The sequence below is a fragment of the Fusarium falciforme genome, chromosome 7 (genome assembly GCF_026873545.1).
Source record: "Fusarium falciforme chromosome 7, complete sequence".
Lineage (NCBI taxonomy): Eukaryota > Fungi > Ascomycota > Sordariomycetes > Hypocreales > Nectriaceae > Fusarium > Fusarium falciforme.
The window spans coordinates 146,019-164,521 of record NC_070550.1 but is presented as its reverse complement, the minus strand read 5'-3'; the positions used below and the strand labels follow the sequence as shown (position 1 = coordinate 164,521).

At 49.3% G+C, this 18,503-nt stretch overlaps 4 protein-coding genes across 4 annotated transcripts; 2 read left to right on the top strand and 2 right to left on the bottom strand.

Moving 5' to 3' along the window:
* Positions 1-164: 164 nt before the first annotated feature.
* On the bottom strand, positions 165-1,373 carry NCS54_00875200 (Aldo-ket-red domain-containing protein; the record flags this gene model as incomplete). The annotated part of the gene is made up of 1 exon (XM_053154122.1): positions 165-1,373. The coding sequence occupies one exon, from the start codon at positions 1,371-1,373 to the stop codon at positions 165-167; it is 1,209 nt and encodes a 402-aa protein (XP_053010097.1).
* A 1,262-nt stretch (positions 1,374-2,635) lies between these two features.
* NCS54_00875100 (Hypothetical protein) lies at positions 2,636-4,988 on the top strand (the record flags this gene model as incomplete). The annotated part of the gene is made up of 3 exons (XM_053154121.1): positions 2,636-2,992; positions 4,503-4,736; positions 4,794-4,988. The coding sequence occupies 3 exons, from the start codon at positions 2,636-2,638 to the stop codon at positions 4,986-4,988; spliced, it is 786 nt and encodes a 261-aa protein (XP_053010096.1).
* A 722-nt stretch (positions 4,989-5,710) lies between these two features.
* On the top strand, positions 5,711-6,240 carry NCS54_00875000 (Hypothetical protein; the record flags this gene model as incomplete). The annotated part of the gene is made up of 2 exons (XM_053154120.1): positions 5,711-5,746; positions 5,797-6,240. The coding sequence occupies 2 exons, from the start codon at positions 5,711-5,713 to the stop codon at positions 6,238-6,240; spliced, it is 480 nt and encodes a 159-aa protein (XP_053010095.1).
* Positions 6,241-11,018: 4,778 nt separating this feature from the next.
* NCS54_00874900 (Sulfatase domain-containing protein) lies at positions 11,019-13,604 on the bottom strand (the record flags this gene model as incomplete). Its single annotated transcript, XM_053154119.1, has 1 exon — positions 11,019-13,604. One exon carries the CDS (start codon positions 13,602-13,604, stop codon positions 11,019-11,021), a length of 2,586 nt encoding a protein of 861 aa, XP_053010094.1.
* Positions 13,605-18,503: the final 4,899 nt, after the last annotated feature.

Below are 18,503 nucleotides of genomic sequence, written 5' to 3'. Positions count from 1 at the left end.
GTAGCTTGAAGCATTCTTGAAAACACAGCACAAGTTAGATAAGCCTACTTTGTCGAGTTCCAGGTTGAATACAACGGAGAATTATATAGATGTATCGCATATCAATTCAACAATTTATAACGCGTGTATTGCTAGTCCTTGAATACGCAACCCCTTACGTCACTCTATCCTGCAGCCTGAATTGCTGTGGGCTGTGTCAAGCTATCCTTCTCCATCACACTCACTTGAACAGCGTCTTTCCTGGCACCGTTGGTGTCATTCGGGGGACTAACCTCTTCCTTCGCCTTGGTTTTGCCGCCTGAGAAGTCGTAATCTATCCATTCCCCAAGGATCGAGCGAACTCGCTCAAACAGGGGCCCGTTGCGCTCCAGAGTCTGCTGGTCAAGCTGGCTGTAGCTCTGTAAGCTCTCGGACGCTTCGTCACAAGTGAAAGGAGCCACTTCTAGTATCCTCTTGGCGGCTGCGACGTTTTGCTCCAGATCCGATAACGTGCTGATACCTGTAATTGTAGATACCGTGAAAGAAGATGTGCAGTTTTGTCTAGCTTTCAGGATTGCATATTGCAACGCAACAGACGAGAGAGACTCTCCGTTTCCATGCCTTTCTACCCACTTGGCAGCTTCAGCCGCAGCTGCTCGCAAGCCTCCTGGCGCGGGATGCCAGTCGCCCGTCAAGCCCGTGGGAATGCCGCCACTTCTCAACAGGCCAACAGCCAACGGACTTGAGCAATAGACAGAATCTACACCAGCAGCACGGAACAGCTCGAAGCCACGTGTCTCGACTTGTGTATTGTGGAGTGTAAGCTGTGCCCATGTTTGGACAACATCGACGGGGTGTCCATAACGTTGTCGCACTCTGCTAGCAACCTCTGCCAGGACATCAATGTCGTATCCTGATATCCCAACGCGGAGGATCACACAAGCGCGCTGGAGTTCTAGGAGGACGCCCACGGCGGTGACGGCCTCATCAACGGATACATACTCGACGTCGTGGCAGAATACAACATCCAAGTACGTCGTCTGGAAACGCTCCAGAGACCGAGCGACTGATTTGCGGATCCAGTCTGGTGAGTAGTTGAACTCATTTTCCTTGATCCGGCCGACCTTCGTCATGAGCTCATAGTCGCCACGCTTATATTTGGACTGGATGTCTGCGTGTGAGAGGGCTGCACCCATAAGCTGCTCGGAGGGCTCATAGTAAGGCGAGGTGTCGATGGTACGGACACCAAGCTCAAATGCGCGCCGAAGAATCTTGGTGATGGGGAGGGACTGTGGTTCAGGATGAAGCTGGTAACTAAAGCCTGCCCCTCCCATTACCAGCGGAGGGGGGTTGAGACAGGTGCGTGTTGGTGATGATTTTTGAATCGATCCCATGTTTGGCGTACTGATTTTATGACTTGAATGACGGGCTTGATAGATAGAGCAACGAGGCGTAGCGCGGCGCTGAGAGGATAGTCGGCGAGACGCGACCGAGATGGGGAGGTATTTATTGCCGGCTGTGAGAGCGAGATGCGATGGTGCGATGGTGCTACCCGAGAAGTACAGTGCCATGTATATGGAATCGATGTCGATTTTTGGAGGAGAATGATCAAAAGGCTTCTTTGCTCGTTGTTTAGGTCGCGTCTCGAAGAATGGGAAGAAGGGTGGGCGTACTTGATCAAAGGGACTGAACATTGGCTTGAAATTACCCGTAGCCTTGAGCCTAAGAGAATCAAAGAGCGATTGGTAGCAATTACATTATGATATCCATGCGGCAAGATCAGCAGCCAGCGAACCGTGTCTGTTCATCGATTCTCACCCGTCGGTAGAATGTAAGCTACATGAGATTGAATTAATGAGCCGTCGGGTCATTGAGGCTTGGAACTCAAGCACGCCAAGACTCATTGGCCCCCACAATGGAGAATCTTAAGCCCGAGCCTAAACGTTCAGCTGACGGGAGACTCTGGACGAAACGGTCAATGTCATTGCATTTCCCCTTGGCAATGAGAGAAGCTTCATCAATAGTAGTAACTACACTTCAGTACTTTGATCGGAATACGTCTACGTAATACAGGCCTTACTGACGCGCCTGGAACCAATTTCTTAAACTTCCACGCTGGCGAGACTTGGGATGGATTGCTGCGACCTCTTGTTTAGACATTATAAATACCCCAAGGAACAACAAGGACAGATGTTTTTTCATCAGCACTATACATTTGATCGAGTTCCTAGTTCCTTCTTAGTGCTTTTTTTACACTTGTTTTCTCATGTCACTCGTTACAACATCACCCACCACTCGCTTACCGACTTGATAGAAATGCCTTCTTTAAGATCCTATCTTTCTCTCTTCGCTATTGGCAATGCAAGCGCGGCAGCGGTATGGAACACCACATGCACCACTAAGACGTAGCGAAAGGCTTGGTGAGTTCAGCGCCAGAAACTCCTCGTCTAGAGCCGACTGACAACTGGCAGGCACACGTTGACCGACAATGAAAAGACTGCTTACATCGACGCCGAGCTTTGCCTCATGTCTAAGCCTGCAAAACTTGGAGTTGAGGGTGCGATAAACCGATAGGATGAGCTTGACTGGGCACACATTGCTCAGGCCAATGTCATCCATAACGTGGTATGTGAATTCCATGACGTCGGGCTCCTAGATGACGAGCCAGTGCTGGCCGCAATCGCAGGGTGCGTTCCTACCTTGGAATCGCTATTACATGCGAGTCCATGAGTACCTTCTGCAATCCGAGTGCGGCTACAAAGGAGGCCAGCCATACTGGGATGAGGTTCGTGACCTTGAGGCTCTCAACGAATCCGTTGTCTTTGACCCCGACACTGGATTTAGAGGGCAAGGCGACAATTGCGTCAACGACGGGCCCTTCGCAAACCTCACCCTACACCTCAACGCGACCTCGAAGAATGTGAACGAGTGCCTGACTCGCGAATTCAGCCCGGATGGTTTCCATAATGGCCAGCAGGTGTACATCAACGAGTGTCTGAATATGACCAACTACGTATGTGCTTCCAAATCGTGGCGAGAGCAATGTATTGTGTTTAAGGACGTCTGCAAATACAACCCTCGCCCGTAATAATGAAGCGTAGAGCTATGGATAGACGCTGGCCCTAAGGGAATCAGTTCATAATAAACTTTTATCCGGCAGGGAAGACCATTGCAGAGCATAATTTATGACCGCATGTCCATCTGAGACCACCCCCTGGCAGCACGAGCTCACTCATTCAGGCTCTGATACGCGTCAGGATAACATTTCTGTCGTCGGCGACACGGGATGCGTCCAGTCCCGTAGCGAGTGCTCAACCGGCTGTGATGAGGCTTGCGAACCATCCTTACCCATGATCTACATTACGATTTGCGGCAACTACACCAAAGATGGTTGACCTTCAAGGAGGACTTGGCTTATCTCCACAGGGATGCGGGTATCAATCGGCGATGAAAATAACTTCCGATACCGTATCAGCGTGGAAGCATGGAAGCTTAATGTTGACCAGGGATAGTTAGTGCAAACCCCTTGCGTTTCAACGTCGTAACTAAATTGGAGCATGCCCACTTTAGACAACCCGGTATTTTGAGAAGCCGCCAAGTGCCGCTTTGTAATATTTGCGACCTGCTATAATACCATCCTCTGGCAGGCCGATTGGCAATGTTGATCAAACTACCAAACAACAACCATTCGACGCATTCAAAATCATGGGGTTCAAAGTCATCATCGTGGGAGGCAGTGTTGCTGGCCTGTCGGTGGCCAACATGCTCGAGCAATTCGATATAGACTACGTCCTTAAAGCCTACCCACATATAGCGCCCCAAGTCGGTGCCAGCATCGGCATCCTTCCCAACGGCTTCTATATTCTCGACTAACTAAGGTGCTTTAAGCCCATCCTTGACATTGCTGGAGAGTATCGCTATACCCTTAGTAGCATACAAGGACCCAATGGGGTTCCGCTCACTGCCAACTCCGAGACCAGCTTATTAGTCCATTTTGAGAAGAGGTAATAACAATCTCTAAGTGCAATTATTGCCGGCCACTGAACTAATCATAAGAGTAGAGTCAGATATCCCTTAATCTTCATCGACCGGCAAATACTTCTTCAAATTTTATACAACAATCTCAAGCATAAAGATCAAGTCCTAACCAAGAAACGAGTTTCTCGCCTTAAACTAACCGAGGACAGGGCTCAGGCCTATACCCAGGATGGCTCCCTATATAAGGGTAATATTATTATAGGTGCCAATAGCATTCATAGCGCAGTAAGGGATGAAATATAGCGTCTTAGAAAGAAATAGAGCCCTGGGTACTTCTCCGAGGATAAAAACTCACATACGTATCACTACACATGCTGTCTTGTTTACTACTAACATATTATCATCAAGAGGTTCCGGTCTCGGCCAGGTGTATATTTGGAATCTCGAACGGACCCTCTTGCTACGGCAGCCGAAGTCAACAGATGGTATTGGGACAAGATCGCGCCTATCTAGTCATTGCGGCCCCAAAAGATCGCGTCTACTAGTTCCTATTCGACGGTCTCCCTAAGATAAAGTATGGCCGGGATATTCCGAAATACTCAAAGGCCGACGAAGAAGCACTAGTAGGGGCACGCCGTGGTGACCCTGTCACTAAGGACTTGACTTTTGGCGACCTCTACGATAAGAAAATCATATCGACGCTGGTCCCACTTAAGGAATATATCTTTGATCGCTGGCACTACAAGCGTATCGTTACGATAGGTGATTCGGCTCACAAGGTAAATATTGGCATGCATGTCCCACATTACACTTTGGCTAATAACGCGTTATCCTAGATCGATCTAGCTTCTGGTCAAGGAGGGAATGGGGCAATAGAGTCCGCAGCTCTACTAGTGAATGCTCTTTTGCGGCAACTGAGGTCGACTCCTCAAGGTCTCTCTAGTACTCAAATCGAAACCGCACTCGCAGAGGCTCATACTCTCCGTTACGAGCGATCCAAACTCCTGGTTCAACAAGCGCATATGCTTTAAATGATGGTTAGCCAGCGATTCCCACTTGCCCCTTAGCTGCTGAAGCGTATCCTTCTGCTTTTTGGCCTAACCGCCTTTGCCGACGTCGTGGTCCCGATTTGCGCCGCCGCTCCTAGGGTTGAAGGTATTCCTGTCCCATAGCGACCTCATTTTGTCCCGTTTGAAGATGAACTGCCAGCAAAGCCCATCAAGGGCGGTCTCCTCAGCAGAGCGCCATGGGTGCTCGCATCCAGCAGCCTTGGGGTGTTGGTATGCGTCGCCCTTGGAAAGAGCAGCATTGGTGCTGGGACAGGAGTCATCTTCAGCACCCTTCAGCAATGAGGCGCTGGGGGCATGTTGGCCAAGTTGACAGGACAGAGCCCAAGGGCAAGTCTTGTTTCCAACTTGATCTCGACTCTCTCCACGTGGCTCATTGAGGGTTCCCGCAATGGAAATTCCCTCAACCCCCTATCTTGGTTTGAGCCCCTCTGATCATATTACCGTGGTCCAGTGACTGACGTGAAAAAGGACAAGGGCGTACTCGATCATATATACCATAGCTGGGCCAGCCTCAGTGCTTCCTCTCTTCTGCCTGTCATCTGTCCTTTTTTCAACCCAGTCCACCATAGCCAGACTAGTCCAGCCCGTCGTTGCTCAGTCCATCATTCTAGCTATCACCCTCGGCTACATCGCGCCAACAGTGGCAGCGTTATTACCCATTCCAGATACGGAGATCAGGAGCCATGTCGGTAATGTTTGGCGAGCATTCCCACTACTTTGTGTGGCATTTACCAAAGGACTTAGTACAGCCCGTGCTAAGAAAAACAAGACGACCGCACATCAGGATGCTCAAGACAAGACCGACAAGCCCCTTGACTTTGCCACTGAGTCTGAGATTCAATTCTACAAGAATGATGATATACCTCCTCTCAAGCTGGCTTACGGCACTACTCTCATGCTCTGCGTCGCAATTCCAGTTGCCACGAAACTCGCGTCCGCTGCCGCCGAGCATGTCTTTGGAAGATGGACCGAGTCAGGTCTCTCCCAAGTATTGCCCCCTGCTGCGAACATTGGTTTCATCAGCGCAGCTTCAGGTCTTGTATACTCGTTATATACCGCATGGGAATTGCGATTACTGGGATATGTGGGAACAATGCAGGCTATTGTTGGAGGGTTGGCTTCACTTGCTACATTGAGCATAGCTGGGCCTGATGCCTTGATGGCGGGCATCTCCTACTGGAAGGAGTATGTCATATTCAGGTTGAGTATGTAGATATGGCTAGCAAACCCTATCCTATAAAACAAAAGCGGTCTAAGCACTGTTCGACTTGAAGCTTTACTTTAGACTTACTCCGTCGTTGCAAAGCTCCCGCATTTTGACAATGCCCGAGTCTATGGTATCAATTACCGGACCTGGCTCCCTGAACGCGTGTATATAGCTCATTTTGATACCTGAAGCCTGAAATTCAATCTATGTTACACTTGTCCGGTAGTAGTATAAGTAGGCCTGGGTGCTCCTAGCGATATTCTGGGGCAGTGATTTAAAGTAGTAATAAAATTTCTTCAAATAACCTAGGCCTAATGTTAAGCATCCCCCGAAGTGCCTATATACCCAGCTCGACTAGGATCTGTAATAGTATTATTTCGCCTTGAGAACGTGGATAGAAATGTTCATTAACCTTCGGATGCTTCTGACTGAGGCGAGCTCAACATAGCTCACGCGGGTGGGAATAGACCTCCTCGTGCTAGGGGGGGAATTTCTCATTTTGGGGAAGCTGAATGATGAGCTCGCACCATGGAGTGTGGAAATCATCTGGGATGCCAACATTCCAACGCCAAACAAGACACGCACCACCTCTGGCATTTGAAACAATTAGGTTTAAAGTCCGTCATGTACAGATAACTGTGTTTTTGGCTATTGGGGACATCAGTAATGAAAGAACAGAATTCCGAAGAATGAAGCAAAAACGACTAATTGTATCTTTGGTTATTTGGGGAGTGTTTAGTCAGACATCATCTGTGAGAAGCACACCAGCAGTGAAGTAATGGGATTCTTCAGGCGAATAACTATAAACAACTTCGTAGGCGTCAATCAGATTATCTCATTGAATGCCCTGGTTCCATATGCTTGATATAGCTACCACACCAGGCGTGATTGTTTCCAGCGCCGTCTCATGGTCTCTCCCAAGTGCCCCAGATTACGTCGACAAACTCAACGCCTGAATCAATCCGCAATGGATGGCATCCTATAATCTCCATTTTCATGCAGGCCAAGAGTCGTCGTTGCCTTACCCTACTCTCCACCCCTACCCTCATCTATGGAATGTAGGAATGAGATCCTTTAACTGGCATACATACGCATGAGCAACTCTTCTAGTTCAATTGGGAGCTTCGATGTTCAAAATTCTCCAAGGGCAACTGCTTCTCTACATCTACGTCCAACAAAGAGGGCAAAGGATGACTCCATTGTCAAGAGAACAAGTCTGATGATATCAGATCAAATCTAATCAATCATAAACTAATAGTTTGCGTTACAGACCTCTAGCCTGTTTGTGGCTCGGAGAGCAAACAACAGGTATCCTCACATTCATAGGACTCAGAGCTGCCATGGTTGGAATGGACGACGGGATTTCAACCAATCTTATATGAGAGTGGTAATAACGGATAAAGGTATAGTCACATTCAGGTACACAAGACCTCGACCCTATGCTCGTATTCATTTAGGCAGTGAACTCTTACCTCACACGCTTCTTGGATTAAACAACAACGACTTAGCGATTGTTGGGTTGTCTTTGACGATATTCCGTGACTTTCTCTATCCTATCCAATACAGAGCTCAGTCATAGCGTAGCTACTAGGATGCGTGGTGCCAGTAGTGCCCGTGAGGTCGTCCATGAGCTGCCGTGATCCGTTCAAAAGACCAACGGGTTTGGCTGATAAGGAGGCCCTCGAGGGTCTCGCTAGTCTTCGCAAACATGACACTAGTTTTGTGGTTGTCGACCGTGTCAAGGTAGTTCTCGAGCTTGCCATGTGCCCGCGTCATGTCATTGATGCTGCTATCGACCTTTCAGAGGGGGACGTCCCTGACCGTTGCTGTACCAATTAGTGGAACGATACGTACGCTTGCGTAACCATTATTGGGCTTACACCGACGACTACCATGGCCAATGCATCAAAACCCCGGCGTCGGCCCACAAGGATGTCGCTAGCAGCTGCAACAAGTTCCGTCTCGTCGAAGAGTGTGACTCGTGAGCCGCCATTGCCAAGTACGGCATCCGTGCTGCCGACATCGTCTCCTCAAACTATCTCAACACCGGATACACCAGCCTTTAGGGCTGCACGTACGTCTATATCAGCGTCATTGGCTTCAAGCCCCGACCACAGCCAGGGCGGCCACAACGACACCGGCAGGAAACGGAATCCAGATGCCCCAGACCACATAGTCAGGCATAATCAATAACTGCAACAAAGTTCCACATCATCGGGGAGAAGACGACTTGCCAAGGTATTGCCGATTACAACAAGTTCGCGCTAGCTGATTTCTTCAAGCGCAATCCTAAGGTCGACAAGGCCTGCGTTAACCTATGGCTAGATGCCTATGCTTATGCTAGTGTGATCGGATCGACTCCTGGGCCGACCACCACAGTCCAGCCAACGACGATAAAGCCTAGAAACGGAGTTTTAATACCCACGTCTATTCGGCCCGGCATAGCGTCTAACTCTAATAAATTCTATATTATTAGGAGCACTATTATATGCCAGGGCATTATAGATTATAGTAAAATCATAATAACTAATATAGAAAAATAGAACATAGGTATTAACTTGGCCTGCTCTAATCCTTATCTAGGAAGCTATGCTTATATTAGAGTCATTAGGGGATCATTATTAGCCCTTACTATAACTAAGCCCATCGGCGGTATTATTACGCCTATACCCACCCAGGCCGGAATAGTCAACAGGTGCGCTAAGTTCTATGAGCTTCGAACTATAACGATCTGCCAGCGCATCTCAAATTACAATAAGATCACTCTTGCACAGTTTTTGAAGTGGAGTCCCGCTAGCGGGAAGGATTGCAGCAATCTTTAGTCTAAGATATACGTATGTGTTGCAGGGCCTTGAGAGTCGTAATATGCGAAGGGCGAAAGCAGTTACACGTAGGCTTTGGGGATTGGAACTCTTAGAAAGTGGTCTTGATACGCAGACATCAACAATGATGAGAAATAATTGACGGTTTGTGGCGATGTACTCCTGATTATGTAGGTAGCTTTCTTCCCGCTGAAGAACTTAATAATAATTCTAACCCCTACAGTATGGCCTATATATTTGGTCACTGCATAAAATGCAAAGATGTCTTTCGATGATAGGTCTCATGATATCATGTCCTACTTGCAAACACCCTGGAGTCGCTGTTGGAAGGTGTTCAGCGTCAGTTACCCCTGACTAGTGAGTACAGGGAATAAAAACCCTTGGAGCAAAGCGTGGGATTGCAGACGGGTCGCAGTGGAACGCCATTTCTCCCCGAGCTGAACTCCCATCCTCCCAACTTAGCGTCTTGACCCGTTCCATGTCACCATGGCGTTTGATCAGAATGAATTCGTCCGCCTACTAACTGACTACTACGAGTTCTGCTCTCGCGCGTTCTGGGATGTCACTGTGCAATGCACACCTGCAGGGGCTGGCCGTCCATCAACCACGGCACCTTGGCCCATGTTCAGCAGAACGACCAGGCCGTGGCACTGCTCTGTCAACTTCCATACCCCGACTTTGACGCGTCGCAGGTCGCCTTCACGCCGCTCATCATGGACCACACCCGTGTTGTCGACTGGCGCAGAGAATACACACACGCCTTGATCCGCAATGACCGGCTCGAGACGAAGCCTGAGCCGTTCACTAACAGAAATCCCCCTTTGACACCCTCTTGCGCCTGCATCGCCACGAGCGTCGGCCGGAATGAATACTTTGTCATTGTTGACACTAAAGACGGCTACGTTTACTGGGGTGATCCGAACGGTGAGCACGACGAGCCTGAACCGGAGCTCAACGCCACGCGAGACCGGTTCAACTAAGATCCCGCTAAAAAGTGGCGGGACGGATTTTCTGGCGTTAATGTGTACCTGCCCGCCGACTTCTTCGCCCTCTATAAGCAGCGGTTTCGAGAGCTGAGGTGGATCGGGATGGACCAGTGGAATGTCTCAGCGCTTAGGATGAATTCCGAGTAGGACGACCTCTCCGAAGAGGACGAGCACGCAGAGCTGGTGGCCATTATGAGGCAGGCCGGGTGGTCTGGTGACGACGAGGGGCGGGGCTGGGACCGGGGATAAGTTTTGCGCTCTCCTCCAGGGGGACAGCGAGAGCGGCAAGTAGCAGGGATCATGTTGAGGTATTGTGTTGTTAGAATTTGCTTCTATAACTTATTACACCTAAACTTGCTTCCACCACGCAAGTAGGCTCAGTATGTTGTCTTTGTTGACTAATTCAAAGCCATGCGTCGATCGAGCAAAGCTGCTGTTGGCTGTAGTACACCCTGTAGTACTTTGAGAAGACCAGAGAGTATTAATTAAACATTATTCATAGGCATCCGAGGTAATTAACTCATAACTATCATGACAAGGTTTTGAAACAGATGGCCCGACGGACCCTCAATCTTCTTCCCCGACAAGCCATAACTGCTTGAGACCTTCAGATGAAAGGTCAGATGGCGTAATAAAGTTCAAGATCATGGCCACATTGTCAAGGATCACAGGGTTTTCGCATTTCCACATTTCAACCTGTGCTTCCACAATTGTGCAGGCATTCTTTCAATCAGCATCTCATGGTAATTCAGCATCTAGTGATAACAGAGCATACATCATTGATGCTAGAGCCTAGAAAGCATTTCATACAGACTCACGAGAGCTGGGAAGAAAATCATGCTTGATTATGAACAAATGGCATTGCTAAGTCATGTTCCAAATGAAAGTAAGTAAGCCATACCGTACAGCTGTATAACGCCATTGAATGCAACCTTCAGAGTCCGTATTGTACATGATATTGAAAACAAAAAGCTCTTCATTGATCCTTTTTCTCCTGAACTTTCGGATTGCGCTCATAACGCCAACGCTTACTATTATCCTGAACATGCCAACGGGTAGTGAATGCACCCTCTTCTGCCCACTGAGCCCACTCAGGGCCAAACTTCGCCTCCACGCTTTGCAAAAATGAGATAAAGTCAAAGGCTTGTACACCATCCTTTTCCAAGGGATCGGCTGTGATATTACTCAACCGCCACTCTACATTGTCGATAAGAGGGACAACGAGGTGGCGCTCGGGATGTCGGGCGTCACGCACACCAAGCATAGCTCGCCCGGGATTGACAACAGTGAACTGCCACAGCCCTTGATCGCTCAGCTGTTGCTGTCGCAGGAGGGATTGTCCTTCATAATTGTGAACGATATCCTCTGCAACTTGCCGACTGCTGTTGTCGAGCGATCCAGTCTCAAGAAGAAGATCAAGAATTGTGGGTAGCACCTGGATGGACGAAACAGCATCGTGGACATCGAATGCTGGTAGTCGAGGATGTGAAAGCACCAGGGGAACATGATCGGCGCCTATGCTGGGGTTATAATAAGGGGATGCTTTATCGTTCTCGACTAATGAGACGCCATGATCTCCAAGGAAGACTACGAGCGTCTCATTAGCGACCCCTTGCTCATCCAGTAGATCCAGAACTTTGCGGATCCATTTATCATCATAGGCCTCAGCATTGACATAATCAGATAGTGTCTCTGCCTCGTTTTTGCCGAATGGGGTAGATGTTTCATTGACAGGTAGACCATAGCCATGATGACTTGTACTTGTGATATGTGTGAGAAACACCCGATCGTTTGTCTCCTCAGCGTTGACAAAGATGTCACGGATATAATCCTCAAGAGGGTCCTCTTGAAAGGCGAAGTAGTTGATGTCTTCGAGGTGGACAGCACCGTGTGAAGCATTCTCGCTCCGGAGCCAATCCCGATCAATAGTGTTTTGCTCAGGAAAGCCAATGGCAGCCATGAGCTTATCGTGATTGTCGTAATGAATGGTCGCCGCTTGGTAGAAGTAGGACTTCCACTTAGAACCCGGCTCGGCTGTGTCCGTGACTTTGTTCATAGCTTCGAAGATATGCGGCAGACAGGGCTGGTAAATATGACGCTTGTAATCAAGATTGAAGTCGGCAATGAGGGGGTTTAACCCGCAAATCGTACCGACCAAGCTCTTAAGCGTATAGGTACCAGTTGTGTGAGCATTCGTAAACCGGGGGCCGCCACGCTTAGGCTTCTCGTCGTGTTCGAAACCATCATCATAGTCGCCAGTGATGTAGTTTGCGGTAGGCATCAATGTCGATAGCCTCTCAATGGCTTCCTGAGGGATCTTATGATCAGGGTAAGAGTCCTGAAATCGGTTCCAGATGGGCCCATGTTTCTTGATGGGGAACACGTCGTTTCTGGTACTTTCGAGGAGAAATAAAATCACATGGCGGACCGGGACATCTTGTAACTTGTCGCGCAGAGACTCTAGCAAGGGTTGGTTGAGGTTGGAGATCTTCAAGGGGTCCGCGGCTGAGTTGTAGTGCATCTCTTGGGGTGCGTACCAATCCTCAAATCCAACCAGGGGTTCGCCCTTGGGTAGCCAGCTAAGCATCGGCGGTTCACTGAGGGCTGATCGTCCATCCCATTGACGTTGGATTCCCACTCCGTAGTGAGAAGGCAGTTGGTCCAGGAGTGGGGAGGTGGAAGAAAAATCGATGAACGGTAAGAGTCCCGCAGTCCACGAGAGGAAGACAAGGGATCGATCGCTTGGTCTTTGAAGCGATAAGACAGCCAAAGCAAGAAGAAAGAGAGACCAGGCGACATATGGTATGCTGTGTACGATGCGCTTGACGGTGGATGGTGGTAGAGAAATCCCGGACGCATTGTGTATCCTTGCTGCGAGTCGAGAATATACCGTCTGAGGCTTCTCAAGGCCGAAAAAAGAGTCGTGGCTCGAATCGTCGTCTCCGTCAGAGTATCGGTTATCCGAGCTATCAACGGCATCGGGCTCCGGGATCCTGCCGTAGCTAATTCTGTTCCTCAAAAAGCGACTCAAACTCTTTCCGGCCAAAGCAAAGGGGAAGTTGGAGATATCAGCACCCCATCCAAACACTTTGTAACAAATGTTCTGGAGCAGCCAGCTAAGGAAGAGTGAGGCGGACACGACGAGTGTAAAGGTGACGAAGCCTGAGAGCACAATGGCCCTGGATGTGGGGTCGGAGACAAGGTTGATATTTCGCCAATGAATTTCGGACCCAGAGACGAGATAGAAGGAGACGGATGCGGTAGCAAGAGCGACATTGTAAAAGATCAACACGCCAGTCACGGCAGTGCTGAGGAGGTATGGTACCGGGGCCCTCGGAACCCAATGATCGAGGAGGAGTCTGATGAGAATTAGGAGAAGTATGTCTTGCAGAAAGAATGAGCCGAGATAAGACAGTAATCGATTTGGTGCGACAGCAAACCGATGGCTGTGGATGTGTGCGAGTTTTGCTTCAAAGATGGCCAAAGCAGCAAAGGTAAAGACAACTTGGCGATTGGCGAGACGAGAGCCAAGTCTCAAAAGCCATGCCGGTGTTTGGATCATGGTGACTGTAGAGAAAAAAAGAAAAAGAGGCCGTCAAGGCCAGGCGAAAAAAGGTGAAAGAGAGCGGGCGTCGTTGCACTGAGTGAAACAAACGATACTTGAAAGATTCAGTTCAGGGTCTAAGATTGATGTAACATGATCTCTCTCGTAGGGAAAAAAAAACGCGGAGAAGGAATGTGGAGAGTCGCTGGGCCCCTGGCTGTAATTAATTGGTTTTTTTTTTTTTTTTTTCTTCGCTCTCTCTTTTCCGCCCCCCTAAGTATACGAGATCCGGGAGCATGCGATCATCCGAGATGCCGCGAGTAGGATGAGCAACGGTCAAAAAGACCTGGCCTCTGCCACACTCTGAGATGAGACGTTTTAGGCTGAAAGAGTCTCGACTCGCAAAGGATCGCGTGCGCTGTTTCCTATTGCACCACTAGCTGGCCCCTTCTTAGCGCGTAATCTCGTATTTTTCGGACCTCGGCACCGTCTGCTGATTCTCGATGCGTTCTAAAAGGGGACATTGTTATGATTGGCTGCGTGTGTGGCTGAGCCCAGGAGCCCCCTGGTATTTTTTACGTCTAGACGAGTTATTATACGGGCAAATTAGCAAAGACGTTCCAATTTCAGGCAGCTCTCATTCGGTACGCACGCCACGTGTCCTGTTGCCTTTTCCCATCGTTCTTGATCAAACCAGCAGCTGCTCAGCTGCCTCGGTTAAGCACATGGACAATGCATGAGCTCGGGCAAGTATTATCTCTACTGCTGTCTACGACAATGCACAAGGCTCTTCCATGGCTGTCTCCAGGTCTGACTTGATCTGCGCAAGGGCCTCAACCAGGAGAGCCACCGCTCTCCAATGACCTTGGACTTGGCTGTCACACGCCTCCGGATCGGCGGGGCCGTCATATCCGTAGGGCTGGTAAGTATGTGTGACAAAAACCCCTTGTGGTGTGTGATCACGTGTGACGTTGTGGGCGTGTGTCGGTAGGGAAGAATAGGAGAGAGGAGGGAGCGAGACCAAAGACTTTGGGTGAAAATCTTTCTTTCGTGTCACCATCAGAGTGCTTGAGACTCATCATTGACGAAATTGTTGTGTCCTGGGCAAGCGAACGGACACCGTCTCGACGCAGCAAATTGTTCCAAGTCAGCGGGGTCCTCCACCCTTGCAATAATTGGTTGGCTCCTTGGTTAGCTAAGGCAGCCATGGCACAGCCACTCCCGCACAGCAAGCTGCCAGTCAGGGTCCTTGCTACGGGTTAGCGAATCAAGAGCTCTAAGATGAAGGCTTTCAGGGGCACGGAGATCCACCGGTTACCAATTTGCTGCGTCGATACGACACGTGCATGAGGGCTCGTCAGTGCGGTCGAAGGATTGGCCGAGGGGCCGTGCCATCGAGTGGAAGCAACGTGATGAATCTAGCGAGATTTGCATGATGCACGGAGTATTCGGGACGTTGTTGAGCGAGTCTGGCAAGATCGTTACCTTTATTGGACCTTGTTGGCCACGCTGGTGTTGTAGTTGGGTGTACGCCGTACAGATGTCGAAATACCATTGTAACCCCTCAAGTTGGTATGATCGCTCCTTTTGCCTCTATGTATGTCTAATTGTATTGAGTTACTGCGTGACCGTGGCGACAGTCTTCCCAGGCGTTGGCTCTTGTCCCCCACACCACCAATGTCCAAGTAGTCCCATGGTCCCTTACTAATCCTACTACGGCTTAAACGCAATACACATCAACATGTATACAACTCCTCCTGCCTCAAGACCCCCCCCCTTCTTTTGTCTTCTATGTGACCCGGTATGATTCTTAAGCTTGGCAGAGCAAGTATGCTAGCTATTCTCAGGCCGATGGCGTTGTTTCAACCCTGGTACGTAGACAGACAAGAGACCGGGGGTGATGAGGAGCGTGTATCGACCCTTGTAACCAAGGTGCTTCTGTAGGATACAAAGATACCCCGTCGGACTGCATGTGGTTTATTATACAGCGGGGTTGGGTGTTTCAATGCCTGCGTTCCGCCGAATGTCATTCAAGCCAACAATCATCGAGTAAGGCGTGTCAGTGGTTGACCTGGAATTGATTCTCTCATTGCTCGCGGTTTCATTGTCCTAACCCTTCGAGTCAAGGAGATACCCATACGTACCGTCAGGTGACCATCACCTCTTCCATCAACTTCGAGGGACTTCTTCATCTTCACCCTGTACGCCGGCCTGAGTGCCATCAACGGACATGATCCCTGACTTCTCCCCCACCCTTTGTCCGCTCAAGTGGTATTTAGACATAGCTGTATATCTATGGAGTCGGAGGAGTGAGTTTAAGGGGGTTGATGCTATGCTCGTGACTGGTAGACTCCCGTGACTGAACCCTTTCGGGTTACCTGGCACTCCTTGGACGCTCTTTCAACGAGCATCGACTGAGAGCGGAAAGAAACAATCTAGTCCGGGGTCCAACTAGCATACTTTCAAACCGGACTGCCTGTGATCTTTCAGACCCCCCTGTCATCTCGGATTCCGCGTTATACTTCGGATGAGAAGCCACGCTGTCTGATTCTGGGGAAATACGTCCTAAAGAGCCCAGAGGGCATGAAAGGTGAGCCTAAACGTAGATTCAGCCTCAGTTGCCTCGACGCTGGAGACATGGGCCTCAGAAGAACCTCTGTATCGTCGATGCGCCACGGAGTAGTCTCTCGGCCTTGCTTGTTGATGTCAAAGATAAGGTTTGTGATGAGAGAGAGCAAGTATGAGATATCAACATGCTTCGAGATAGAATGGCTAGAAGAATGCAATCAAGCATCTTCTTTGAGCAGATAACTGGCTCTCGCAACTGAGTTATTCTGATCCCGGCTGACACTCGATAGTACTAAACAAAGTTCTCAAGGCATGACCATACATGTTGGCATGGTGAATGTGGTGATGTGTTGAAAAGATGAGACACCATCAAGTCGTGTTCCTCTTTCCAATATCTTGCCTTTGGTAGTCAACGTGGCAAAAGTTATGGCCATCCTCCTACGCAATTTACTTTATTCCTGGTCAACACTTCCTGAGAAGTATCCTTAGACTTCCTGTGACTCTGGCTGCACTTCCCAAGCCGCGTTTGGGGGGCATCCAGGCTGAATCTCGACCTCATCAGGCAATGAACACATTCTGTGTTCATCCAGCAACGAGCTCTTCCACCCTAGCGGGCCTCTAATAGCACCATAACCTATTCCTGCATGACAAAAGACTGGAAGGCGCATTCGTGGGTGTTGCTTGTGGGCAAAGGAGCGATCTTCAGGTTTCTCTGGGTGGCCTACTCATAGAGCAATGCTGAGCAATGGGGTTAGCTAGTGAGGGGTGACAGCATGGCTAAATGAACTACTAGATTATTCTATGTATAGTTCCTTGTCAATATGAATGAAACTCCACAATATATAGCTAGTGTTCCGAGTCTCTTGCCTTCTTCCTGGGTTGATCTGATTTGCCAATGAGCATGCCTAATGCTTGCACCACGGAAGCCCTCGTCTCCCTCTGGCTGTTTTGTTCGGCATATGCATGCCTAATCATGGCGCGAATAACTTCTTTGAGTGCTTGAAACGACATGTTCGCCATCTGGGACATTGCGGGTGGCGTTGCAGCGAAACAAGACCTGGGCAATCTACCAGCGTTCTTACTGCCTGTCAAACTCGCCACTCCCTCTCTATACATTTCATGAAAAAGAGGGCTTATTCTTTCACTGGTAGGGTCTTCCTGTCGCCATGGATTTGGTCTCACAGGTCCAACTTTGAACGCCAATATTGGTTGGTTTCATGTCGCCATGAAGCCACAAATTGTTCTGTAGGAACCCTGCGGCCCCAAGTAGGTCTTGAACTATGATCCCGGAGACACACAGTCTGTATGGTAAGTAACCTCCAATTGACTTTGTGAGTGGCCTCACCTTTCGTCTCCTTCACCAAAGAGCCCTTTCAGGGAGGCGGAATGCAATGTATCTGCAACTGCCGGCTCTAAAACAAACCAAAGATCCGCAGTACGGTTGATTCCTTTGCCGTCATTGGTGATCATCTCGACCAACCCAAGAAGACGATTCTCATGCTGACTTATGGTCAAGGATGTGAGCATCTCCAGCTTCCGCTGGAGTTCTTGAACCCACCGTCTGTCGTGGCCTACCGTCATACCCTTCAATTCCACAAGCCTCCCTTTGTTGTTCATGGCAACGCTGACTCTACCAGACGCCCCATGGCCTATGGTCCCTGTTGTCAGAGCCCACTGGCCGATCTTGATGCCGCCTTGTTCGGCTGGAGTTGGTGTCAAAGCCAGTGCTGACTGGTTTGTTTGAACCCCCATAACACCCTGTAAATACTTGCAAAGTCGGTCCTGGTAGGCTTCTGAGCGGGAGAATCGGGCATACTCAGCACGATAGCGTAAACATCCAAACGTCACCGCCATCACAGCATCATTCAACAGATGTATCCCTCCAGAGATGCGCTTTTCATTGATGTACGCTTTGGCGCGATCGGACGCGGACTGAACATAGATGAGGCCTGTATTGTGGACTTGACGAACCGCCTAATGACGCCGAACACCATAAATGGTACCGTTGTCAGGGCGCAAACAGAGAACCAAGTCATTCAAGCTGTAACCTTCCCGAAGACTTCCAAGATTCCAGCCTCCAGAGGGTTGTCGAGGGGGTTGAGAGAGTGTCAGAAAGTAACAATCATTCCAGAATTCCAGTTTTGGCCGGGGAAGGTTGTCGTATTGACGAGATGATGACTTGCTTGCGGGCGACGACGTTGGAGAAGACGAGATGCCATAAGAGCCTTGTAGCTTTAGCATCTCTAGGCTAATTTAAAGATATCCACATGTACTTTCTGGCGTGCCCTCGAACAGAGAGCAGTTCAGGATCCCTTAATTGCTCATCGAGCCACTCTACAATTTCGGAAA